Source organism: Dermochelys coriacea, chromosome 1 (genome assembly GCF_009764565.3).
Source record: "Dermochelys coriacea isolate rDerCor1 chromosome 1, rDerCor1.pri.v4, whole genome shotgun sequence".
In the NCBI taxonomy this organism is placed as follows: domain Eukaryota; kingdom Metazoa; phylum Chordata; order Testudines; family Dermochelyidae; genus Dermochelys; species Dermochelys coriacea.
The window spans coordinates 15,999,753-16,027,257 of record NC_050068.2 but is presented as its reverse complement, the minus strand read 5'-3'; the positions used below and the strand labels follow the sequence as shown (position 1 = coordinate 16,027,257).

The window sequence follows — 27,505 nt, the reverse complement described above, 5'->3', positions numbered from 1 at the left end:
TATACCACCCCCGCTGGGCGCCTCCAAGAGGCAATACTTTCCACCCCTGACGATTGTGTGTCGTCTGCAATGCTCTGCTCTGCCAGCCGTCCCGCAAACTGCTCTGCTCACCGTCCTGTAAACAGCTCCGCTCCACCAGCCGCTTTGCTCTGCTCACCATCCCGCAAACTGCTCCGCTCCACCAGCCGCTCTGCTCACCGTCCCGCAAACTGCTCCGCCATATATCTTCAGGCTCCCCCCCTACACAACACTCAGTGATTTCAGCTCTTAGTAAGTTTAGCTCTTTGTAAGTTTAGCTTTTTTTGTGTGATTTCAGCTTGTAAGAGAGCCTCAGTGCTGGTGCACCATTAGCCCAAAGTGAATTCAGCTCAGCAGCCTGTAACTAGACTCCTAATAGAATCAAAATTAGCTCCGATATGCCACAGTGGAGAGAGAAGGCAATACAATTAGCATGTAAGGCCCTCACCAGGGGGCCTATACCACCAAGTATTAATACCTGTCCCCAGCCTCTTTCCATTTACTGGGAGTTGGAACTCATGACCCTTTCCTAGCAAGTGCTGCTTAGTTGATGGTGAGTCCCTCCATCATAACAAAAGGCCGAGTATAGTTCCACTGTCCTTGATTCACATAATCAGGATAATAACAGTTTATTCCTGCCCCAATAACAGAGAAACTGGGGCTCCTACAGCAGCCAAAGTGACCATCTAGGCAGGGTGAGTGTGCCTATGCAAATGAGATCAGCCCCTGAAGTTCTTTTCCACAACCCACCATGACTCGCCACCAGATGTCAAGGTAGAGCTCATCCTAACTGCTTACACACTTATAAAATCTGTCACTGTTTAGCTGTCTTCATGCAATGTAGTTGAATGGGACTCGTTTGTTTGTTTCTCTTCAGTTCCTACCTGTGTTTTATCAACTCCTGTCTTCTTCTCTTTACTGGGATATAGAGTTTTCCCTTTAATAAATCCTCCCATAAGGGAGGTCTCTGTCTGAACCATGTGCTCCTCTGCACCCGTTGGCTTTCCTCCAGCCCTTAGTTTAAAAGCTCCTCAATGACCTTTTTAATTTTACATGCCAGCAATCTGGTTCCCTTTTGATTCAGTTGGAGCCCATCCTTTCTGTACAGGCTCTTCCTCCCCCAAAGGTTCCTCAGTTCATTATAAATCTAAATCCCACTGCTGAACAACATCATCTCATCCATGTATTGAGCCCCTGTATTTCTGCCTCTCTAAGTGACCCTGTATAAGGAGCTTGGAAGCATTTTGAAAATGTTAACAAGAAGGTCCTGGACTTTAATCTCTTTCCTAGCACCATCAATTTGGTCTCCAGGACCTCACCTACCTTTCCCTATGTCATTCATACCTACATGTACCATGATCACAGTCTCCTCCCCAGTACATAAGTCTATCTAGATGTCCTGAAAGGTCACCCAGCAGGCAATTCCCCCAGAGGTTCTCCAGGTTATCACAAATCCAACTATCTATATTTCTAAAAATTGAATTCCCCATTACTTTTACCTCCCTTTTCCTAATAATAGGGGTCCCCTCTTCTGGAGGGGTAACCATAGTGTGAAAGGATACCATGACATCATCTAGAAGGAGGGTCCCAACTATGGCAATCATTTCTCTCTGCTCCAGCTTGATATTCTCCTTCTCTGAGACTTTCATCCTCCTCAATGGCAAAAAGGCTGTCAGACTGGTGGTGGGACCACTATGCTGTGTCCCTGACAGTCTTATCTATGTACCTCTCTGTCTTTCTTAGCTCCACCAGTTTGTTCAATCTTTCTCTGTAAAATATGTAACGCGGTGATTTCCACATTGTTTCCTGTTCTCTAGCTAACATCTGTGGGCTTCATTTGAGACATCTAAAACTAGACTGTAAAAAGCACCAATAAAAATGTTGCTCTCTAGTCCATTTATTTACTCATGTAGAGTTGACAATGACTGCTACACATCGACTCGCATACAGTCAATGGACTCAATTTCAGTAACTAGAACATAATTGACCCATTGACTTGTATACGGAGTTGGCATCTGTCACAATTACTTGAGACTGTTACATCTGGACTGGGCAAAGCGGTAAGAAAAATTATACTGTGTCTATGGCAATCCAGAATTGATGGGGGGGACATAAAATCAATGGTCATGAAGTTGTGTGGTCAGAGCAAGGAACTGGGAGCTGCGGCTCTTCCGTTCCATTCCTACCTCTGCCACTGCCTAACAATGTTATTTGGGAGATGCAGCTTGACCTCATTGTACTTCAGTTTCATCTTCTGAAAAATGGAGGTAAAAATCTTGCAAGGCTTAGTTACTAAAAGTTTGTAACAGGTGGCAAAGCTTTTTACTGACCCAGCCTTCTAGAAACCTGCAGTCCTGGGACAAAAGGGACGAGTGGGCAGGGGGAGGGGGAGGGGAAGAGAGGAGACAGACAGACAGAGATATGACCGACCTGAGGAGTTTGGTCATAAGACATCCTGGAGGGAAACAATAGAGACAGACAGTGTAGGAGATAAAGTGGCAAGTTCAGATGCTAATTCAGAACCTGTATTCTCTGTTGAAGAAGAGATGGATTGATAACATAAAAGTGTGGACAGGAATGGATTTCGCAGAGACTCAGGCACTGACACACAATCGTCAGGGGTGGAGACAATTGGTTGATTGCTTATCAACGACAAATGCGGTTATGGGAGTGATGATAGTGATGATTCTCTGTTGAGGGCAGGCTAGGGACTTAAAAGCTGATGCAGAACCCATTGAAGGCAATGGAAAGACAACCGTTGACTTCAGTGTTCTTTCTTTGTCCTTTTACAAGCACCCTGAGATTATTGGATTTAAGAGTCTATGTAAGGTGAAGGTATTATTAAAATATTGATTGGTTTCATTTATTATAGTTGAATCATACAAGTTAGCGATTCAACGATCTTTTGGGCAGTAGGCTAATTGTTTTTCCCCCACCTCTGACTTGTTTGCTTCATTGAAATACATCTCTATCCCGATATAATGTGGTCCTCGGGAGCCAAAAAATCTTACCACATTATAGGTGAAATCGCGTTATATCGAACTTGCTTTGGCCTTGAGCATTTCCATTATTAATAGTCACTCCCCGCCCCTCCCACTCCCTGTCCCCTGACTGCCCCGACCCCTATCCACACCCCTGCCCCCTGACAATCCCCCCGGGACTCCCACGCCCTATCCAACGCCCCTGACCGCCCCACCCCCAGAACCTCCGAACCATCCAACCCCCCCATCCCCTGACTGCCCCCTGAGACCCTCTGCCCCTTATCTAACCCCTCGGCTCCAGCCCGGCACCCTTAACATGCCGCTCAGGGCAGCTTGTCAGAGCCAGACAAGCTGACGCGCTGATCCGCTGGATCACGCAGCCCCACCCCCCAGAGCACTGCTTTACCGCATTATATCCAAATTCATGTTATATCAGGGTAGGGGTGTACATGTATTTTATGTAGTCCAATTAGGAGAAATGGAGAATAGGAAAGAGTAAGTTTAAAAGAAGAAAAGCAAATAAAATGTCTCTTTATTTTTCCTAATGGTTTTTTCCATCAGAGACTGGGGGGGATTATTACAGACAGATATTTTATGTATACACACACATACACACATGTATGCTCTTCTTGGAATATCAGCAGCTCTAATTATTTTATCAGACAGTGTCATATCTCATTGGTCAAACAGCACTAGGATTAACACAACATGTGTGAAAAAAAATTGATTCCCCCAGGCTCAGTGGTGTCAACCTTACAAAACAAAACCTCATGTTAAATTCACATTATGCTCAAGGCCACCAAAATAAAAATCTGTCTCTGCAAAATGCTTGCGTAATTCCACCTTTAAACCATCATTCCCTTCATTAAGGAGCAAGAATGTATCTGTATGAGATGGATGTTACATCAGCTGTCGCATAAAATAGGCCTACATATCACTGCAGTGCAAAGCTATTCATGCAGTGCCCAGGAGGGCACTGGTTTGCCTTTTTGCCTCTTTTTGGCTCCAAGATACATTGGCTAAAGCAAAAGAAAAAAATCCTGAGTGATAGCCCCTGAAATTGATAAACTTCCATTCGTTTCAGATGTGAATTACTTATAAAGAAGATTTCAGGCACTGCTGCATTCTCAGAAACTGCTTTAAATGATCCCCCTTCAACTTGTAACTTGTTCATCTCACTACTCTTGCAGCCCTCCTGCCTGTAAAACTCACATAGAAGGCAATAGGACTTTGCTTGGCAAAAGGGCTTCAGAGATAGGCCCTGAAAAATACTGTCAGAGTCTGTTCTGATGCAGAACCAGTACTACAAGCCTACCCCGAAGATCTTACTCCCATTGCTTTCAGTGGGTGTTTTGCAGCAGTCAGGATTTCAGAATTAGGCCCTACATAATCATGACATGCTGATTCGTGTAGCTCTGAACCTCCCTGTTTAACTATCTGCATAGAAGCAAAATCTCCATCTGAGAGAACAATGCAGGTTCAGCGCAGCCAAGTTATATTTGGCTCTGACTAGCACTTCCTCCCCAAAGCTGAGGATAACTTATGCCACTGATGAGCCAAAGCTGCTCTGGGGAATGGTGAATATTGTGCATCATATGGACCAGCGGCTCTGGCTATAGCTATGAAAAGGTCAACCAGCACAGTCAACCAAATTGTGGTAGTGTCCTTTGTGAGTGCTCTTCAGAGGAGAAGAAACATAGGGCTTCCTGCACCCTCTGTCCACAATATTGAATAGTCATAATTGGCCCTTAACCTGCAGCCTGAGAGGTTCTCAAAAAGGCAGGAGATTTTCCTGTCTTTTAAAACTCAGATAGGTCACTTGCTTACAACTGAAAGCCCACCCTGAGCAGCATGAGTGGCAAACCTGTCTGCACCCACCAGTGACTTGGTGTCAGGAGTCAGATTTGACCTCTATTGCTCGATACTCTCTCTTGTCTAGGGCGCTGCTGAGATGTCTGGCAGACTGAGTTTGTGGATGCAGCCAGCACTATCTCTGTGATCTACCCTGTTCTCAAATCCAATTGGGATGGGTCCAAGAGCAGTTTGAGACAGTTCTTCTCCAGTTGGGGTGATCAGATAGCAAGTGTGACAAAACCAGGAATGGGAGAGGGGAAATTGTTGCCTGTATAAGACAAAGCCCCAAATATCAGGATGGTCCCAATAATATCGGGATGACTGGTCGCCCTGCCTCCAGCACCTCACTCACTTTACTCAGCAGAGGGAAATTAGACATCAAGTGGTAGATGGTCTAGCTCAGTGGTTCTCAAACTTTTTTTGCACGGCCCACTTGAAAATTGCTGAGAGTCTCGGCAGACCACTTAATGATCTTTCCAAATGTTGTTTGTACCATTAGCTAACTATTGTAAAGCGCTTTGGATAAAAGCACTATATTAAAAAAAAAAGTTAATAATAATTAACATTTTTGTTCCACAAATAAAAGCACACAACTCATATTTTAGTATCGCTAGTCTTACCTTTCTAATGCAATGGATGTGCAGTCTGTCCCCTGCCACAGCAGCCACAGAGCTGAGGCTGGGAAGGAGGGCCGTCTCTCCCCAGCAGCTGCAGCCCTGGAGCTGGGGAAAGTCTCCTCTTTCTCTGGCTGCCGCAGCCCTGCACATCCTACATTCCCTCCATCCCCTCTTCTCACCCTACTGCCCCCTCCCATCTACCCCCTATTCCCCCAAGACCCACCTCACCTTGCATGTGTGTCTTCTCCAGGGTCCAAGCACCTAATTAGGTGGGTGGCCCTTCATTCTCTTGTGTGCTGCCGCCCCAGCACACACCTCAGAGGGAACTATCCGCGGACCACCTGAATGGAGCTCCCGGACCACTGGTGGTCCATGGATCACAGTTTGAGAACCTCTGGTCTAGATAATTTAGTCCTGCCATGAGTGCAGAGGACTGGACTAGATGACATCTCGAGGTCTCTTCCAGTCCTGTGATTCTACGGTCAGGTCAGTTATATCAAGCAGAAGTTTCTTGAGCTCTTTTTGGACAATTGCTGGCTTCTGTCAGAGGACAGCTCCTCTAATTCTCTCCCTCAGTGGTCACTGGAGCACGAGGCTGCTGATTAGAGCAGGGTGGAGAAAGGTAATTCTGCATTTCAGAGGATTTCAATATTTTGACATTTGGATTTGTTCTGATTTGGAGCCCAAACCAAACACTTTAAAATTCTCAGTGAAAGGGAATGAAGCTTCCGGGCAGTCTGCCTGGTGGCTACCCCAGAGCCACAGACCCTGGAAGCCTTGGGGAACGCCACCTGGTGGGCTGCTATTGACCCTGGAAGTCCGAGTTGCCAAGGAGCCATGAGCCTGGGATCTTGGAAGCTTGCTCTCCCAGGTTCCCCATCATACCTCTTGACAAGCTGTGGAGGAGCTGAAAGCCACAGCTCCCAGGGCTTCCAGGCTTCTGGCTCTCCTTCAGACTGCCTGGCAGACTGAAGATGAGCCAGGGGCCTGGAAGCATTGGCACTTTGCTTTGCTCTGCTGCCAGGCAAGCTGCAGAGGAACCTGATAGCTTGAGAGCCAGGGCTTCTAGGCTCTCGGCTTCCCATCAGTCCGGTTTCCCACCAGCTTACCTTCCTGCCTCCTTCGCTGCCTATCCAGTGTACCACTGTAACTTCATCAAAATCAAACTGTCTCACCAAAACATTTTAAGAAAAGGAGTACTTGTGGCACCTTAGAGACTAACAAATTTATTAGAGCATAAGCTTTCGTGAGCTACAGCTCACTTCATCGGATGCATTTAAGTGAGCTGTAGCTCACGAAAGCTTATGCTCTAATAAATTTGTTAGTCTCTAAGGTGCCACAAGTACTCCTTTTCTTTTTGCGAATACAGACTAACACGGCTGCTACTCTGAAACAAAACATTTTAAGTTCCATGAATGGCACTTTGTGACAGACAAACCTTCCATTAGAGAATTCCCAATCAGTCCTTCTGTTGAGACTTCAGGCACCCAGGGCGGGTGGAGCTGGGTTGCAAATGGTTGGCCTGAATGCACGAATCACTAGGTGGGATTCTCTAGGACTGTGTTGTGCAGGAGGTCAGACTAGATGACCAGAACAGTCCCTTCTGGCCTTTAAAATCTCTGGATGAAATTCTTTGGTTAAAACTCCATGTAGGTTAATACTATATAGATACACTATTATTTCATTTTGTATGTGATCTTAGAGCTTGTTGAATAAGCACATTTTTATTAATCAGAAAACAAATGACTGTATAAAAATATACTTTAAATCTGATTAGTTTTTCAGCAGGGAGAATACTTTTCTTCCTGTACTGGGGGAACTCCCATGGATGCCTATGGACATTGCATAGAAATTTGGTGTCTGATCCTTCATCACTGATGACAGGAAACTTTATTGTTAATGTCAGGCACAGGTGCAGGATCAGACAGTCAGCAAGGAGAATACACCACACTGCCGGTAAAGCCAGGGAAGCAAGCGTTCTGCTTAAGAGACAATATGTTACTATGGAGATTGCAGACGGGCTTGATAAGATGTCATGCAGCTTTAAAGGAAGCAAAAAGGAAGAACTGGAAGACTCAGGATTGATAATGGGGTATGGTTCAATGGACACCGGAGGATCAGTGACTGAAAATCACTACTATCTAACTACTGTTTCGTGATCTGTTTGAAGTGATTATAGTGTGCACTGACCGGTTATCAGTAGATTGATGTCCACACTGTAAAAACCACCATCAAAGTTGGCACTAATTGGTATCCTTTTAGCAGCATTAGCAGAGAGGTCAACATCTGAATGGGCCTTGGAGAATGTAGTACTCCCTTTTCCCATAAAGGTGATTTTTCTAGGTCAGGGTTGAGGAATATTAGCAGTATGGGGGAAGGAGGAGGGAAGCTTTCAGTGCTGCTGTTGGTGTATACCAGCTGTGTGGGTAAATGACACAAGAAGCTAGTCTGTAGGTATATTGATCTGGCACCTTTCACCAAAACTAAATTTGCAGTATGTTTATGCAGTTTATTTAACAAAGCAAAAAAATGATAAAAATAATGTTAAAAGTTCCAAATTGCAGAGAAGAAGCTTACCTGCAAAAAATATGCTCGCAAACTAAGTTATGCCTGATCACACAACAATACTGAGATGTGAGCAATGAAATTACAGTTGCTTCTAGCAGTTGCATTGGAGCATAGTTTGTTCAATTTTATTTATGAAACAAAACCAAATTGCATTGAAATTTAGAAGGGAGCAAAATGTAATTCTTACTAATGACAGAAAGGGTGAGCAAAATGCTTTACTGTTATCAAAGTTGTCTTGTGCTTGTGGACAGGGAGAGGAAATTAAATTTAGCCCGGAAAAGAATCCCTGTTAGGAGCCTCATTTATGCAGTAGGAATTGTTCCTGCTCTGGGAAGCTTTAACTCACATCCCAGAAAAGGCTAAGATCCAATTAAACATCAAAGGCTCAAACATAATCCTGCAGGTTGGGATATTTATTTTTATTTAACGAAAGTTAGCCCCAGGAATAAAATCCTCAGAGACATGGCATTTCATGCCCTGCTATCCGACAGTAAGTGACCATTTAAAATAATGTTCAGAATAATAAATTTAGAAAAGATTGACAATGCGGAGGAAGTAAATCACAGCCATTCGGGAGAATCTGTAGACCGTGTGGTGGTCAGCCCCTCAGGATGAAATTAGGGTATAGAGAATCTTACAAATGTTGCAGACGTTTGGGAGCATATATACAGCATGTTGAAATTGCTCTTGGAAATGTGATTTGTTTTTATGACCCTCCTAATGTCTCAGTTGGTAGTACTGCATGTTATATAGTTACATAGAATTTACTAGACTGGCTTACAGCATTCATCCATTAAGTTTACTATCTTTTCTCCTCATGGGAATGATGATCATTGTTTGTATTACTGTAGCACCTAGACGCTCAAGCAGGGTTCCATTGTGCTATTTGCTGCCTGTCCACACAATAAGAGGCTGTCCCTGCACCAAAGAGTTTCTAATCTCAATAAACAGTTGAAGGAATTACTGTCCTCACCTCACCCCCAACCCATTGGGCTGTTGGAGAAATGAGGCACAGAGAGATGAAGTGACTTGTTCAAGGTCACATAGAAAGTCTATGGAAGAACCTAGAGTTGAACCCAGATCTCCTGAGTCACATTCCAGCACCTTAATCACAAGGCCAGCCTTCCTCCTGTGAAGGAGAGTAAGATGGTCTTGGTGTTAAAGTCAGGAGTGGGAGCCAGGAGCTATGGGTCCTATTAATGGCTCTACCCCATAGGCGCCAACTCAGTGGGTGCTCCAGCCCCATGGCGAAAAATTAGTGGGTGCTCTGCACCCACCAGCAGCCAACCTCCCCTCTCTACCCCCACCGCCCCACCTCACCTCCTCCTCCGTCCTTCCCTGAGTGCACTGCGTCCCTGCTCCTCCACCTACCTTCCAGTGCTTGCCGCCTCCAAACAGCTGTTTGGCTGTGTAGCAAGCTCCAGGAGGGAGAGGGGAGGAGTGGGAATGTGATACGCTCAAGGGAGGAGGCAGGACCAGGGCATGGATTTGGGGAGGGAATCGGAACGGGGCGGGAGGGGGCAGGGACTTTGGGGAAGGGGTTGGAATGGGGACAAGACAGGGGCAAAACGGGGCAGGGCTGGGGTGGAGTCAGGCAGGGCCGGGGGCAGAGTGGGGGGTCAAACACCCACTGGCGCGAGCAGAAGTCAGTGCCTATGGACCATAGTTTTCTTGCGTGACCCTGAGCAAGTCACTTAACCTTAATGTGCCTCAGTTTCCCCATCTGTAAAATGGACGGAAATAAGTCTATCTCACAGGTGTGCTGTGAGGTTTAGTTCATTGAAATGCAAAAAGGGCTCAGAGATCCTCAGATGGAAAGTGCTATGAAAGTGCAAGTAGTGTGTCAGTGTATTGTTGTAAGAGATAATGCTTCAGACGAACTGGAATAGTGCAGATTGTGCTTATCAATGGTCCTTGCTTTATATCACACTGCACATTATCTCCTGTCAGTTCAAGCTGAGTGCAGGCTAATTAAGACTAATGCTGTGGTAAGCAAGGGAATGCAGGGGGGGCCTCTTTTAGGACCATAGCCAGTAACGCTGAATGTATTGTAGTACATCAGCACTAATCAAAAAGTCACGTGACCTTCAATTAATGATATTAACATAAATCACGTAACCATTATCTAGTAATTAGTGGGGCGGAGGGCTTTTTAAAGGCTTTACATTACAAATTTGGTAATTCAATGGCAAGGAAAGGGCTTCTAAAGTTCTTTTATTGGATTCTGCTTTGCAAAACGGTTCAAAGGGTTTTTAAATTCCTTTTTAAATGAATTAAAAGGTAGCACCGTTCAAAAGGCTAATTAGCTTTATGCCTTCCAAAATCCTGCTTTCACTATAGGTCACAATCAAATCATGAGAGTTTCTTGATGCAAAGGAACACCTTGGATAATGCATTGATGTCCAAATAATGTTAATTATGAAGCCTGATTCCCTCTGTTCCCCTACCCCCACCCTGGTACATCCCACTCCTACCTTTTTCCATTCCTGGCTCTGTAAAATGATCACGGGCTGTTTATACAGCGCTGCTCCCTTCACCAAGTGTAGCATTTAGTACTGTGCACTATCTCCACTCCATGCTTCATTTCTGAAAAAAATCTATACAGCTCTGGAAATTGCCTGAGATGAGCCAACTTGAAACCAAAAAAATCCCAGTTAAGACAGGTTTTAATTATTAAATTTTCTATTAATATGTTGAAGGTCAGTGGAACTGCCCCAGTTTTCAAGAAGCTCTGGGCAATTTCACCTGATCTTATATTTTAGCACTAAATCCATACTTATTAAAGGATTTAGCAGATAGGTCAGAAGTGGCTAAATCTTTGATTCTGCTTCACATGAATACTAACATTTTTTCTTCATCTGTACTGCTCCTCACTAAGCTGGAAATGTCTAAAATTCTTCCATGTCATATTAGGCACTTAATTTTTTTAACATGTAGAAACCGATTTATGACAAATTAAGCAAAAATTGGCATCATTATTCTTACCTCCCATCTGATTCTGTTTTGAAACACAGGATTATACCGTATGCTGCGGTGGAGGCTATTGTGTATGTAGTATCAATTAAAAGGGGTCATTCTGATATTAAGATCTGGGAGTCCATGAAGGAAGCATTCCGCAGGTAGCTGGGTACATGGTGGGGTTTTCTTTCTTCTGGTGCATCATAGTCAGGGAACCAAGCTATTTACTTTCTAAGGGAAACATTGTGGTCAGCCTCTGTGAGGATGTGCATAAATGGAGGGGGATACAAGAATTATGCGCTTTCGTCCTTGCATCCTGCACAAGAAATAGCCAGAATCCCATTGGAATGAGGTGAGGACAGAGTCAAAGCTCCCTGTCACCCCATCTCACCTCAGTGAAAACCAGAGCTGGTCAAAGAGGGGTTGGATCATCCTCCAGGGTGGTGTAGCTGACACACTTGTGCACTGCCTGGAAGTCCCCAGGAATTATCATGGCTGAACCACAGGACTGCACGGCCCCTTCTCAACCCCACTAATGCACTCGATAGCTCCTTGGATACAGTCTACCCCAAAACCCATTCAAAAGATTCTGAGTGGTCACAGAAATCACCAAATGCCCCCACAATGTAAAATTAAATGAACTCAGTCCCCTAAAGTTGCTTGACCTTCTCATAAACAAACTAGGGAAATGCAACCTAGAAGGTGGGTGTATAAATGGTTGGAAAAACTGTTCCCAGAGAGTAGTTTTTCAGTGGTCACAGCCAAGCCGGAAGGACATGTCAAGTGGAGTCCCGCAGGGATCAGTTCTATGTCCAATTCTGTTCAATATCTTCATCAATGATTAGATAATGGCATAGAGAATACACTGATAAAGTTTGCAGACCGCTAACAAGATGGGAGGGATTGCAAGTGCTTTGGAGGATAGAATTAAAATTCAAAATGATCTGGACAAAATGGAGAAAGGTCTGAAGAAAACTAGGTTGAAATTCAATAAGGACAATGCAAAGTATTCCACTTAGGAAGGCACAGTCAGTTGCACACATACAAAATGGGAAATGACTGCCTAGGAAGGAGTACTGCGGAACGGGATATCTGGGGTTATAGTGAATCACAAGCTAAATATGAGTCAACAGTGTAACATTGTAGCAAATAAAGCAAACATCATTCTGAGATGTGCAGGACTGTTGTAAGCAAGACACAAGAAGTAATTCTTCTCTGTACTCTGCGCTGATTAGGCCTTAGTTGGAGAATTGTGTCCAATTCTGGGCACCACATTACAGGGAAAGATGTGGACAAATTGGAGCAAGTCCAGAGAAGAGCAACAAAATGATTAAAGGTCTAGGAACATGACCTCTGAGGGAAGATTTGAAAAAATTGGTTCTCTTTAGTCTGGAGAAGAGAAGATTGAGAGGGGACATGATAACAGTTTTCAAGTACATAAAGGTTGTTAAAAGGAGGAGGGAGAAAAAATTGTTTTCATTAAACTATGAAGATAGGATAAGAAGCAATGGGCTTAAATTGCAGCAAGGGAGGTTTAGGTTGGACATTAGAACAAACTTCCAACTGAGTCAGGGTAGTTAAGCACTGGAATAAATTGTCTAGAGAGTTGTGGAATCTCCATCATTGGAGATTTTAAGAGCAGGTTGGACAAACACCTGTCAGGGATGGTCTAGATAATACTTAGTCCTGCCATGAGTGCCGGGGACTGGACTAGATGACTCTTCCAGTCCTAGGATTCTGTGATTCTATGAAATAAACTTGACTTCTGCTGATCAGCTGGTTCATGCTAATTAGTGTAGCTGGTTCAATAGTGAGGGTGCGGAGCAAGGCGTAGTGTTAGTGACCTACATGCCCCACACTGGTCAGTTGGAGAACTGGCTTAAGCTCTAGATTTTCCATTTCTTGATTCCCCCTGCTGCTGTAGAGGTTTGGAGGGTATTCCACAGTTCTTTGGACAGCACTGAGCCAGGCCTTGGGAGCCAGCCACCACCTTGTTTTGTTCTGTATTCTGTTCCATAGGGAAGGACATCAGGACACTTTCTGGAGTACAGGTGGAGGTGGGTCAGATTTTCCTCTCCGACATGCATGGACTGTTTGGAGCCAATAGGAGCCCCATTCAAGCTCAGAATTTGGCCAGCGGTTTGGCCACAAGCTCATTTGAATTTGTGCAAGGGACTGCAGGCATCTGACAGCAAAGAAAGAAAAACAGTATGGAAAGGATGTAGGAATATACAATGCCACCTAGGAATAGGCTGCGGAATATGCTAAGCTATTTGTACAAACAGTAAAAAGAGATTAAAGATGAAAGGAAATATTTAGCCACCTTTTGGGGATAGCTGATGTGAAAATAGTTGTTAACAGGCAGGGTTTATACCCAAGCAGAGTGTTCTAGCTAAGCTTAAATAGGCAGGAGCAGCATAATTGCAGTTGGCCAGAGCCTTTGGATACAGTAACAGGAGAATTAAAAGAAAAGGAGTACTTGTGGCACCTTAGAGACTAACAAATTTATTAGAGCATAAGCTTTCGTGAGCTACAGCTCACTTCATCGGATGCATTTGGTGGAAACAACCAGAGGAGAGATTTATATACACACACACAGAGAACAAGTTCTCTGTGTGTGTGTATATAAATCTCTCCTCTGTTTTTTCCACCAAATGCATCCGATGAAGTGAGCTGTAGCTCACGAAAGCTTATGCTCTAATAAATTTTGTTAGTCTCTAAGGTGCCACAAGTACTCCTTTTCTTTTTGCGAATACAGACTACACGGCTGCTACTCTGAAACCAGGAGAATTAAAAGCTTTTCTTCTACTGATTCACTCACATGGCTCACATGTTAGCTAAACACACTCTAATTTTAACAACAGAATTGGGAAACTTGAAAAAAATGTGCGACTCCAATTAAAAATGGAGATGGCAAATTCTATCGTTGGTCCAAATGATAAATTCACCTGCCCTCTCAATAAATTCACCTGCCCTCTTCAATAAATCAACCTTGCCTGTTTCAAGTTGCCTGCAAAGACCTGTATTTAAAAGAAAACTTAATCTCAAATCCCCTTTGATCATGTCTCTGAGTCCCACATAAAAATAAAGCTACTCTGGCTATTTAATCATCCATTAGACACCTGTGAGCACAAGAAGACCGGGTTATAAAGGGCTAGTTGATGTGTGTGGCAAGCTGTGTGCAGTAAGGCTATTTAAATTGTACAGTTCACAGCTATTTTTAAATTGGCTGTTAAATGAAGATTTAGATTGGCAAATGCCTGGCTCTCCTTGTCAAGAATCATTAAATTGCACATTAATGCAACTGTCTGAAGTACCTTTTTTTTCCACAGGTATTGATACAGAATGTCAGCTGAGATTCTTTATTAGGGCTCTTTGGGACTAGAATCTTAGATACCTAGGGACAAATTCTCACCTAGAAAAATTCCATTGCGGTCAACACCATTTGAGGATTTGGCTTTTTTACACTAGAGATGGAGAAGGTCTATTAGATCATGGGTTCTCTACCTGAAGGTCACAGCCACCCTGTCCTTGCCATGTTGCTAAAAGGGAGGAAGCTCTGACTAGATCCCAGCTAGATTGGAGGGTTTCTGATGTGGAGAAGGGGGTTCTGGTGTATAAAAGGTTCAGAATCACAGTTTCAGATCATCTAGTGCATGCCCCTGCCACTGCAAAATTGTTCTCTACAGTGCTAGTGGATGTTCCAGTTGAGATTTCAATGTCCCAAGCAGTGGGGCTTCCACCTGTTTTCACAGAAGACTTAGTCCACAGAGATTCGTTTTTGGGAGCTTTTTCATAGTACTTGCCTGAATTCACCCTTTTTATAGTGCCACTCCATAACCCTACTTTCACACCTTTAAATAACTCTCATCAGTTTCTCAAGATGGATTCATAGTAGACTCCTTTTGTCCCCACTTTCATTTCTTCTTAGCCTTTCTGTAGAAATATGACCTGCTAAGGGTTACTTTCTCCCAGTCTTGTAAATAGAGTACAGGACAGGATGTCAGGAGATCTGGGTTCTGTTTCCATCTCTGCCACAGATTTCTTGTATGTCCATGGGCAAGTCATTTAGCGACTCTTTGTCTCAATTTTCCTTGTCTGTTAAAATAAAGGTGATGCCTACTTACCCCACAAAGGAATGTCATCAGAATGTAACCCATTAACATTTGTTAAAGTGTTTTGAGATGCTTGGATAGCAGGCTCAATATATGTGCAAAGTATTATTGTGTGGATGTTTATATAGCTCATTGCAGTAACAAAAGACTCAATCCTATAAAATGCTGAATATCTCATTCTCTCTCTCTCTCTCTGGGTACTTAACTGGTCTTCTATTACCATAGCATTTGAGCACCTCACCTTCCTCAACAGCATGGGGCACGGGTCACTTGCTGGTTTGAACTAGAGTAAAGGTGGATTCTCTGTAACTTGAAGTCTTTAGATCAAGGTTTGAGGGCTTTGGTAACTCAGCCAGCGGTTATGGGCCTATAACAGCAGTGGGTGGGTGAGGTTCTATCGGTGCAATGTGAAGGAAGCTAGACTAGAGGATCATGATGGTCCCTTCTGGCCTTAAAATCTATGAGTCTCTGAACCTGTTAATGGATTTTATCCTCACAACACCTCTATGAGATAGGGAGATGCTGTTGTCCCCCTTTTACAGATCAGGAACCTAGGTACAGATAGGGTTGCCAACTTTCTAACTGCACAAAACCAAATACCCTAGCCCTGCCCCTTCCCTGAGGTCCCACCCCCTGCTCACTACATTCACCCTCCCTCGGTGGCTCACTCTCCTCCACCCTCACTCACTTTCACTGGGCTAGGGCAGGGGGTTGGAGTGTGGGAGAGGGCTCTAACTGGGGGTTTGGGCTCCAGAATGGGGCCAGAAATGAGGGGTTCAGGGTGCAGGAAGGGGCTCCAGGCTGGGGCAGGGAGTTGGGATGCGGGAGTGGGTGAGGGCTCCGGTTTGGGGTGTGGGCTCTGGGGTGGGACTGGGGATGAGGGGTTTGGGGTGCAGGAGTGGACTCCAGGCTGGGGATGGGGCAGAGGGATTAAGAATCTGGGAGGGGGTACTGGCTCTGGAATGGGGGTGCAGGCTCTGGGGTGGGGCTGGGGTTGAAGGGTTTGGGGTGCAGGCGGGGGCTCCAGGCTGGGGGGTGAGGCCAAGGAATTTGGAGAGCAGGAGAGTGCTATGGGTTGAGGCAGGGAGTTGGGGCTCTGGGGTGGAGGTGTGGGCTCTTTTGTGGGGCTGGGGATGAGGGGTTCAGGGTGTGGGAGGGGGCTCTGGGCTGGGACAGGGGGCTGGGGTATGGGCGGGTGAGAGCTCTGGCTGGGGTTGTGGGCTCTGGGGTGGGGCCAGGGATGAGAGGTTTGGGGTACGGGGGGGGCAGGGGACTCAGGGCCGGGGCAGGGGGTTGGGGCATGGGCTTACCTCGGACGCCTCCCAGTCAGTGGCACAGTGGGGCTAAAGTAGGTTTCCTGCCTGACTTGGCTTCACGCTGCGTCCCTGAAGCGGCGAGCAGATCCGGCTCCTAGTTTGGGGGGCCAGGCAGCTCTGCACGCTGCTCTCACCCGCAGGCACTGCCCCTCCCACCCCTAGGTTCCATTGGCTGGTGCTCGTGGTGGGGGGGCAGCACACGGAGCCCTGCACTTAAATGCAAGAAGTCTTGAACTTCTTCAGTCTCAAGGCATTTCTTCTCCTCCGGTTACGGGGTCTTTGCCATAAATTGTTTAATTTTTACTCTGTTTACTTTATTTTCTCCCAGACTTTATCGTCTCACAGGTCAGCCAAAGAGAGCCAACTTTTTTCAGTGCAGGTGCTCAGCTTGACTCCTACATGAGTTAATTGGAACATCGAATGCAATCACATGATACCCCAGTAGACCTAGTTCTGTGACTGTGTAGTCTGCTGATTAGAAAAGCGGGCAAGAAATAACGATTGCTGGGTTCTGTTCCCAGCTATCCTGCTGATCTGAGGGGCGTCACTTAACTGGTCTGTGCCTCATTTTCCCAGTGTGCACTGTGGCGTGACAATACTCACAATCCCACATGAGAGGTGAGAGAATCAATTTGTTAATTCCAGAAACAAAGGGTAAAACTTTCAAAAACACAAGTCACTCAGGAACCTACAAACCTTTAAAAATCTGGGCCTTTGGCACTTTGGAGCCTGTGTTCCATTGACTCTTGAGGGCCAGATTTTAAAGGTATTTAGGCACCTAAAGATACAGATAGGCTCCTGGTGGGGTTTTCAAAAGCACCTAAGCACCACTAGCCACCTACCTGCATCATTAGGCTCCTAAATACTTTTGAAATCTGGCCTAAATCACTTTTGAAAATGGCACTTAAGGTCATGAGTCACTTCAGTGCTTCTGAAAATGGTAGTCCACGTACATTATTAGAAATTGAAGGCTGCATGATTCAGCAGAAAGAGTTCAAGGAGCTGTGAGTGACTGAAATGAAGGGAATTGGCTGGAGGAGAAGGGGTTGCCAACCCTCTAGGATTGACCTGGAGTCTCCAGGAATTAAAGATTAATATTTAATTAAAAATTATGTCATGTGATGAAACCTTCAGGAATACATCCAACCAAAATTGGAAATCCAAGGTGGATCACTTGATAAATTGCTCTGCTCTGTTCATTTCCTCTGAAGCATCTGGCACTGGCCACTTTCAGAAGACCCGATAGTGGGCTTGATGGACCATTGGTCTGACCCAGTATGGTCATTCTTATATACTTATGTTCTTACAATTGCAAACACATAAATTGTAGTATGTGGCAAGCAGCTAGAAAGTTTGTAAGGCACTTTGCGAATGAGGTGTGTTCTACAAGGGCTAAGTATTATTATTTCTCACAGGAATTACTCTCTGTAAAGAGCTTTGAGTGCCTTGAAGGAAAGGGTCCATTTAATTGTAAGGTCGTAAAACCCCTGCTGACTGACTTTATGGACACGCCAAATCTCCCTCTCCAAATCAAAATGAACATAGCAGCCCCACCAAGCATAGCAGAAGTACCTCAAAGTCTCTGTATATCTGAAGATCCCTGTCACTGGTCGTATTAATTAGAAAAAGACTAAGGCAAGTTTATATAAGGGTGAATTTCAGTCAGGTGTGATGTTAATGCAGACTGAGTAGTCCTGAATTTTTTATGTGCAGTCAGTGACCTGAAGCAAATGTTTCATCTAATACCAACCCCTTCCTCACCCACAAACTTCTAGGACTAAATCCTGTCCCTAATATACTGAGGCACACAAAAGGGGAGAGACTGAAGCCATCCTGGGCTCCTTAGCCACCCTGGTGGGACATAACAGGATGGCATGAGGAGTGGGAGGGAAATGTGCTCCGTAGAGCACCTTACTGCACCTTAACATGAGAGTGTCATGCACGGTTCCTCGTGCCTGCTAGCAGCATACATTCTTAGGGCTGTGGGGGCCTCTTAACACCCCGAGCAAGCTGATCCTTCCCTGCTCAGCTGTGGCCTGCTACCTGGTGCATTAGCCACTGTCCTGCCTGTTGAGTACTTGGCTAGAATTCTGCCCAGCTCTGCACAAGCGCACTGAAGGGAAAAATGTTCCTGTCCCCTCTCCCTATGCCCTCCTTCCTCTCCCCCCCCATGAGGGTTATAGCAGAGAGAGTCGTGTCCCTAGAAACGGACAGAAGCTAAGGGGGATTAAATACTGAACTGCTGGGCAGATTTGGCGTCATTCATATGTGCTGTGTGGAACTGCCAGGGAGTAGAGGGAGTCATTAGTCAGAAGAAGTCAAGGTGTTTGAACTCACATGTGGCTTGAAAGGGGGAGAGTGTCGTTAGGTTTGTGCTACACAGATCGAAGGGAAGAAATCAGCTGACCAGTCTAGAGTCTAGTGAAGGAGCAATGGAGGCATTTCATTTCATTGGCTGCGTAACGCCACTTTGGGATTTGTTTGATTGTTTTCCTGTGAGCCAGTCTCCAGTGATAACAGCAGAAATAGGCACTTACCATCTGTATCATGGATACCTGGTCCCCTCCAGCCCTTTTTCCCCAGACCAATAATACAATAAGATGTAAGTGAAAGGGCCAGGTTTTAGGATTTTAGGGCCAGATTTTCAGCGATGCCAAGCACCTCACAGTCTCACCAGAGATCTGTGGGCACCTAGCACATCTACAGATAAGGCCTGCAGGGTCTGATCCTGCCAGGAGACGAGTGCCAAGGCATTGAGCATCCTCAGCTTCCAGTGATATCAGGGAGAGTTGAGGACTCATAGCAGCCCCGCAAGCAGCAGACTATAAATCTCATCAGATAAGAATATAGGCCCCTCAGTGCCCGGAAGAGGATTTTCAATGAGGGAGCGGTAAAACAGAGTCCTGGCTTCACCCACAGAGAAAACCTAATAAAAATGTTCTTTATTAACGTTAACCAAAACTAAAAGAGGTGATTTAATGAATCTCAGCTCCAGCATCATGGGATAACAAGCTGCAAATAAACTTTGCCAGCACTTAACTTTGTCATTGATGATTTATCAGTGTATTGTTTTCACACTTAACCAGTTTTTAATTAAATTTGACTTTTGTTCCATTTGTTGGAAGAGCCTTTCCCTTTGGAGGTGGTCAGCACAAAAGCTTGAGGAGTGTGATAGAATTTGAAAGCAAAGAGGAGGATCAATCGCAGCAGACCTCTGCAATCCATGTCCGTCTCTTTTTTCTAATCTACTTATTAGATTCTTATTGTCAGAAAGGATTAGTGTTATGAGCTGCAGGAATTTCTTTCATTCCCTGTAAGGCGAGGTAGTGAAGTGTGGCTGCTTTGTTAATAATAACATTCTGGATTTCTCCCCCAACCCCACCCTCTCTCTTTTCTCCTCTCCCACAGAGATTTGTGCAGCGGATTGCGGAGGGCACGGCATCTGTGTCGGAGGCACCTGCCGCTGCGAGGAGGGATGGATGGGCGCAGCCTGTGATCAGCGGGCGTGTCACCCACGCTGCAATGAGCATGGGACATGTCGGGATGGCAAGTGTGAATGCAGCCCAGGCTGGAATGGAGAGCACTGCACTATTGGTAGGGGGAAAATACTTTTAAAAGAATAATTGAGGAACCGGGAGAGGATGGGGGAGAAAAGAAGCATGCTTAATTGAATCTATGTGATTTAGTGTAGCATGAGCACCTTTGTTCTTGGATTTCAAGTTCTGACATCATACATTTTCATGTGGGAACAAGACAAAATGTCCTTTCATTTGGTGATGACCTGGTTAGATATATATATTTTACTATCAGAATTGAAATATACATATATAGTGTTTGATCTGTCAGACACAAGCTGTCAAACCTTACCTAGATGCTTCAGAAAATGACTCTTGTAAAAGGTCTTTTCGTTGACCTCCAAGACTCCTCTGTACTGTGATATCAGCTTATTCAGAAACATGCAGCCTATTTTAAGTTTCTGTTACCCTGACTCACTCCATTATTTGCACAGTGACACGGAGAATTATATTCAGAAAATTTCTCGCTGATTTTCAAAGCTGTCTTGCTAATTCTCTCTCTGCCTTGCTGTCTCTCTAGTCATCTCACTTTTCTTTCTCACCATCTTCGTACATCTAATGCACCTGGCAGTTACCTTAAGCTCTGAACTTGTGGTGCACAGATCACTATTATTTATAAGGTACCATTAATCTGCTTAACATTATGGAAAGTGGCACTGTCCCTGCCTTAAGACATCTGAATGTTCATTAATAACATGGTTCAGATTTACGCTGCCTCTTCATCTAAATTTACTCCCTGCTGCACCTTGCCTTTTCTTCTGAGTATCACAACTTTGCCCATTTGATCCCAGTTCAGTGGAGTTGCCTACACAACCTGTCCAAATCACACAACCACTAACATTAGTAGTATCCAGCCTACACTTAGATTCACTAATGGGTCTCAGTGACACCAGAGTGGATATGGTGTAGCTCAGCTGATACCCAAGGAGTCACTCCAGATTACACTAGTGTCACTAAGTGCAGAATTTGGCCCTCTGTTTTTTATCCTAATGAAAAATGTCTGGCACTCAAAAACTCCCCACAACTCATTAAAAATTACATTCTGTTTTCTCTTCCGCGTGCCTAACAGCTTTCAGCTCTTCCCAATAACAGTGGGTGAAAATCCCTCTCACAAATGACTTTAAACTGAAAGGAAAGCAACCATGCGTTAATTGGGGCAGTGTGGTTGTGTAATATTGTTTCATAGTTCTATTTACAACACTCTGTTCACCAAACTGTAGACTGTGAGGTGATGGATAGCAACAAAAATTCATCATTATCCTTGGGGAAAATACTTACATTTAGGAAATGTCCTAAATCCAGAGGACAATTTAATTTGGGCTGTATTCATACACAAGAGTACCCAGTTCATACAGTGGATCTTATTCTATTAATGCTGATGTAAAAACAAAATATAAATTTCTTCATAGTAATACAAAGAAAGTGTGTGATATTTCAGTCTGCAGCTGACATACCAAGATTGCTTTCAAATGGGGTTTTATCTTTCACACTAATTAAAGTGACCATATTGTTTGCAGCACTTCTCATTCTTAGAATAGGGAGTCTACATTATCATGGCAAAGGCAAACACTGCAATGCAGCAAGCATCGAGATTTTAATGGCACCCACTGTACTTTCATACAGTACTACATTCTCATTGCAGTGCTCTCTGGGCTTTAGGAACCATCCCTTATTTTGAGTGCAGAAGTAATTCAGTTTCCTTTCTCCCTGCCTCCCCCCAGACCCTGTGGTTTAACAACAAATTTGTACATAGACTCATGCCTCTGAAGCTGTAAACCATATTTCCTACAGCATATTCATTGGTAATTGTATAGAATATAAAGGAGATTTGACCAAGTCCTAATATTCAAGAAAATGAATGGCCGTGTGAAAGAGTCTAACTAAGCTTAGTAATATTGGCACAGATGAACGGACATTGACTTGGATTACATTACGTGTGTGGTAAGCATTCCCCTTGTCCTTGTGTAATTTCCCCTGCATGGCAACTGTTTCTGTTGACCAGTAATCCCTTATATGTCTGTGTCATTGCCCAGCTGTGTTAGCAATGAGAAGCATAAAACCCCATTGCTGAAGTAATTCTTTAATAATATTGACATGGTGCAGGTAACAGTGGTAGAAATGGATGATACAAGTAAAGGAGTTTCTCTTTCCAATTTCCTGTTGAGCCATATGAGAGTAAGAACTCTCTTCATTTTCTGTTTACTGGGAAGGAATAAGTAGGAAGCACTTTCTCATGCTACCAGGGGAACTGTGATCCCAGTGGATTAATTTTGCTTTGCTCATACCAAGAGTTACGTACCAAGTATAGTAGCTTGATTGCTCACGTTCTGAGATTTCATTAGAGTAACCTCAGTTAATTCCACACAGGAACATTGATGCAGACGACTAGCTGTTCATCATCCTCATTCAGCAACCTCTCCTTCATCGAAGCAAGAGGGTGGAACATAAAGTTGATTATATAACTGCAGGAAACTTTCACTCCTGCAGAATTCCTTAATTATGTACTCTGAATTCTTAAAACACGAACTAAGGAACATACACAATGCAGCCCCAGTGCTTTTGCATAAACAATCACATGCACTCTGACAGCTCTGGGCTGTAATCAGTGCTCTCAGTTTTACTTGACAGCTGGAATCCAAACAAGACACATTAAGCAGGATTCTCTCTCCTTTGGGGTAAAAGTTCTAAGCTACTGTCAGACCGAACTATAGGTGTTCAGATGTATCGAGCATGTTAGAGTATTGGCGCCCATCTCCAGTAGAAACGAGCTGTGTATGACAACAGTCTCACGACTGAACACAGTTTGTGTGTTTTCATGGAGAGGATCAAACCCATGGTCAGCGCCTACTGCACAAGTGTGTTTGATGCCTTTGTCCCACCACGCTTCTGCATCAGCTTTAAACACAGGCTGGCCCCAGGTGAGGCGGGGAATTGTGATTGACATTGGATGCCAACATGGGTCAGCTTCAAGGGCTGACCCCGCCTCTTTGTCAGTATCACTATGGCATAAACTCACTGTTATCTCCACTTGCTAAGAGCATAAGGGCTGCATTCTGCCCTCTCACCTTACATTTATGTGAGACCACTTTAACTTCAGTGACTTCATTGAAGCCTGCTACCTGATTTACTCGGGTGAAAGGCAGAACTGGAGCAGGCCACATAGATATTAGAGCACCCATTGCTCCCCAAAACCCTTTTTATTTCTAAACTCATTCTGCATGCCCGTTGTACCGATTCCTTTGCACCTTCCAAAGGAGCTGCCACACGTGATCCAATGACACAACATGTACATGGGAACAATATGACGTACAGGGAGAAATATTTATTGTCTGATTCTACTAATGTGACACAAGTTTGGGGCCCACATATGGGATATACTCCTATGAGCTGCAATGTTCTTCAAGCCATCGAAGTTAAAAGGTAACATCTGCAATAATTGGTATAGCTGGCCTGGCACCTCCCTCAATTTTTTTCCCCCTGTAACATTTTCACGTCTGAAAATGTTCAGCTATGAAGCAAAACTTGGCCATGGTTTTGTATGTTGGGCTGCTCTGAAATTTTTAACCAGAATCGCCCATTCCTGGACTTCTGCAGCCATCAGGGCTTGTAGCAAAGCTGTGCTGCGTGTATTCAGTCTTCGATGTGGGAGTGATTTGTGAATGACAGTCCGTTGGAATAAGTCCCCTCTTAGCTCACATACAAAAGTGGGCTTGTGCTTCAACTAACCCATTAGACCTCACAGGATTCTAGATTCAAAGGGTAGGGGAGAGAAATTCTGCTAAAGGTTTCAGAGTAGCAGCCGTGTTAGTCTGTATTCGCAAAAGAAAAGGAGGACTTGTGGCACCTTAGAGACTAACAAATTTATTTGAGCATAAGCTTTCGTGAGCTACAGTTCACTTCATCGGATGCATTCAGTGGAAAATACAGTGGGAGATTTATATACACAGAGAACATGAAACAATGGGTATTATCATACACACTGTAACCAGAGTGATCACTTAAGGTGAGCTATTACCAGCAGGAGGCGGGTGGGGGGGGGGAACCTTTTGTAGTGATATCAAGGTGGACCATTTCTAAAGGTTTGTGACCTCTACTTGGGTGGTCTCCATGACTGATCTGAATGAGAACTCCCCCTTAGGGTGCAAGGACTCCTCTGAGAGCAAGATCACAGGGAGCTTAGGAATAGTGCTGGAACTGGAGAAATAAACTGAACAGCTCTACTTAACAACAGTATGGGAGCAAAGGTGTTGAGGGAGGGAGCAAAGAGAGAAAGCAGAAAATATTACCCCCAAGCATCTTTTTTAACAGAGATCAAAATGATGTTAGAGAAGGATGTGAGCAGAGAGCTGCAAGGCATGACTTCTGTGTTCTATTTTTGCCTCTGCCACGGACTTCTTCTGTGACCTCTTGGGTCAGACCGATTAGGTAGCAATTTTCAAAGGCACTCGACTCCTTTTGACTTGCCAATTGAGAACTGCGACACATGACTGCCTGTATGCCTCCACAACTTCTCTGTACTTCACTTTATTTCTCCTTACAATGGGTTTACTATATTACCTTCCTTGCAGAGCTGTTATGAGATTAGTTTAATTTTCAAAAGCAATGTGAGATCTTGGCTGTATAATGCAATATGTTATCATTAAGAGATCCAAAGTAAAGACTTTCCAATTCCAATAGTTTCACGGGGAACAAGACATCTTTGTTAAGAAAATGTGATTACTGTTAGGCAAGGTGAAAGAATTTATTAGAAAGACGCTGTTATCCTATCACAGAGATGGGTTGTTGCAAGCGATCAGAACCTTACAATGTTCTGCCATTTATTTTTACCTTCCTGTTTCTCTTGCTGAGCTTATTGAATCCCTGCACCAGAACTAAATGGATGATTGACACAGCCTTCCTCAGTTCTTTGATTGAGAATGATTTCAGAGTAGCAGCTGTGTAGTTTTGTTCCACCTTTTCTTTCTCCTCTCCACACAGTAAAAGTTTTTTTTTCTTTTATATCATAGCAAACTTTCCTGTGCCTTTCTTTGCACCTGCACAATCTCATAATAAGCTGTACTGCACTTGTTCAATCCTACCTTAATGTCCTGTCTTTTATCTCCCAAGCTCACTATCTGGATAAGGTAGTGAAAGGTATGGTCTTCCTTCCTCTTTTTTTCCTGTTGTCTTTGTGGTTTTTTTTAAAAAAATGCACCGTGAACATGCTGTCTTGAGGTTGCATCTTTTACTCATTGTCACAAATCTTTTGTTAATACCTGGAAGGGTGAACATTCCGGTCATTTCGGTAGGAAATGTGTCTTGTGAGTGTCATCCTTTGTAGACGGTGATCTTGTGTTAACATTATATCAGTGTTCCCTTCCTCTCTCCCTCCCCTCCACAACATCTCTCATCCCCCACCCCACCCACCCAGCCAGGTAATCAGTCAGGAGGAAAAAAAACATGTCTGTCAATACAGCAGGTGCCCTACACAGTTTCTTTTTATTAATGTATATGATCCATATGGTAACAAGCAGGTGAGTGTGTTTTCTGTATGAAGTTTCTAGATTTTGATCACTAGGTGAGAAATGTTCCCAGAGGTGCTTAAGGGGAGATATTTTTCTTTATATGAAAATGCTATGGTCTTTGGGCCAAATTCTCCAGTTGTGTAAATCAGTAAAATTCCATTGAAGCTCATGGAATTGTATTGATTTACACCAGCTGAATATCTGGCCCTACATGCCTGTTTGTATTGGTAAAACAAGTCTGGAGCCTGATTCTGATCTCACCTTGGTGTCAATCAGAAGGAAACGGAGTTACACTGTCAGGAAACCAGTACAATTGTTTTTCACATCAAATTCAAAATATTTAGTTGTTTCTATCTCAGAGCCACAATTCATTATCTGATTTAATGTATGAAATTGTAGCTGTAGTGGCCAAATTGACTTTTAATTAGAAATATTGACTGCAATCTCAAAATGTGCAATAATTATATAAGATGCCGAAACAATGAACATTTCCCAGATAAGTATAATAAACGGACAATAAATGTGATTGTGTTGGACACAAATGTCCTTCGAGGTGGCTGCTGATACCACACAGAACAGTCAGTTTGCCATTTAAAAAAAAACAGCTCAAGGAAAGCTTTTTCTACCACTAAATTTAGACTTCAAAATCCTTTATGGTTGTGAGCAATCAGAAATGGTAACCAACCATTAGAGGTTCATGGAGAAAGACAAACGTGCCAAAATATTGGTCCAGTGAATGGTTAAAATAAAGGGTTTGTCTGTAGGCTTTCACTGTGTGACAAAAAACATGGTGGTCCTGACAGCTGCACTTCTCCAGGTGAATTTATGATCTGGCATTTGTTTCCTGCTTCATTTGATATTAAAGTTCATGTTCAAGTAGAACCACAAATAGGGAAAGTCTCTGAGTGGCCAGCCACGTGTTAATGGTAAGGAAATGTCAATGGTTTCAACAACTAATTAGTCCTTTTGTGAGAGAGCAGCACCGATGAGCAGTGTCTTTTCTTGAATCTATGGCTTTAGATTGACTATCTGTTCAGTGGTAGTTAATTTTCTCTAATTGCACAGGGTCAATGAAACACTCTTGACTTGCTTAAACTAAAAAAAAAGAAGGGGGGTCTTATTAGATTAAGGAACATGGCTCTTTGTCTTTCTTTATGGAGGTAACAGTGTTGGCATTCTGAAACAGAATATATAGGTCAGCACTAGGCGGTGTGATCAGAACCTCTTGCTAATGTTGTACATGTCAGCTAGCTTTGCATTACAAAAACTCTCCGGATTTCTTCCTTTCATCTCCATTTGCACTGGAGAAGATTGGATCAAAGGGTAACAGATAGCACCCAGAGGGAAACAGAAGATGAAAAATCATCTTGCAGAGCCTCTCTCCTTGAGATTCAGGGACCTGAGATAATGAGTAGATCCCCCCACACACTGCTCCATTTTTTAAAATGTCTTCTACAAATATACCCTCTTGCTCTGGATAGGACTCTTGACTGATTCTAATTGCCAGGAATAAAGGCACATTGTACTTACTGATTTTGCAGTGGGTAAGGGATTAAGCAACATATTATGAATAAACATTCACTTGCCATTTACATTGCATTCCCTACTTTGGGAAGGATTAGCAATAGCTGAATCTTTCAACAGACATGATTTTACTTGGCTAAATGCACAGTGTGCAATTTCAGAATTACATTTCATCATGCCATTTTGGCTTTCTTAATTATTAACATGTTTCTGGTTGAATCCCTCCCCAGCAGTCCTGGCATATTGAGGTTGAGTAGGATTGACTGCTGGCTTTCCTACGTTTTAATGCTAAACCAGTGAGTCAGTCCAAGGCTCTAGAAAATAGCCTCCTCTTGTTTCAAAGGGGGAGAGCACATTTCAGGAGCGAACTTCAACATGGGTAAAACCAAGAAGTTCTTCACTAAACAAGGCTGTACTGAAATCAAGTTCATCTTATCACTGGTATTGGGCCCTCCAGACTAAAGTCGCTTTTTCA

The 27,505-nt window shown here is 43.9% G+C and overlaps 1 protein-coding gene across 3 annotated transcripts in view; it reads left to right on the top strand.

The window, feature by feature from the left end:
- The window catches only part of TENM4 (teneurin transmembrane protein 4), a 1,775,651-nt gene that overhangs the window by 1,616,405 nt on the left and 131,741 nt on the right, over positions 1-27,505 (top strand). For all 3 annotated transcript variants that reach the window (XM_043504093.1, XM_038368402.2, XM_043504094.1), the window contains 2 exons: positions 19,836-20,021; positions 25,109-25,135. In XM_043504093.1, the coding sequence (XP_043360028.1) occupies positions 19,836-20,021; positions 25,109-25,135 (213 nt within the window). The remainder of the gene's footprint in view (positions 1-19,835; positions 20,022-25,108; positions 25,136-27,505) is intronic.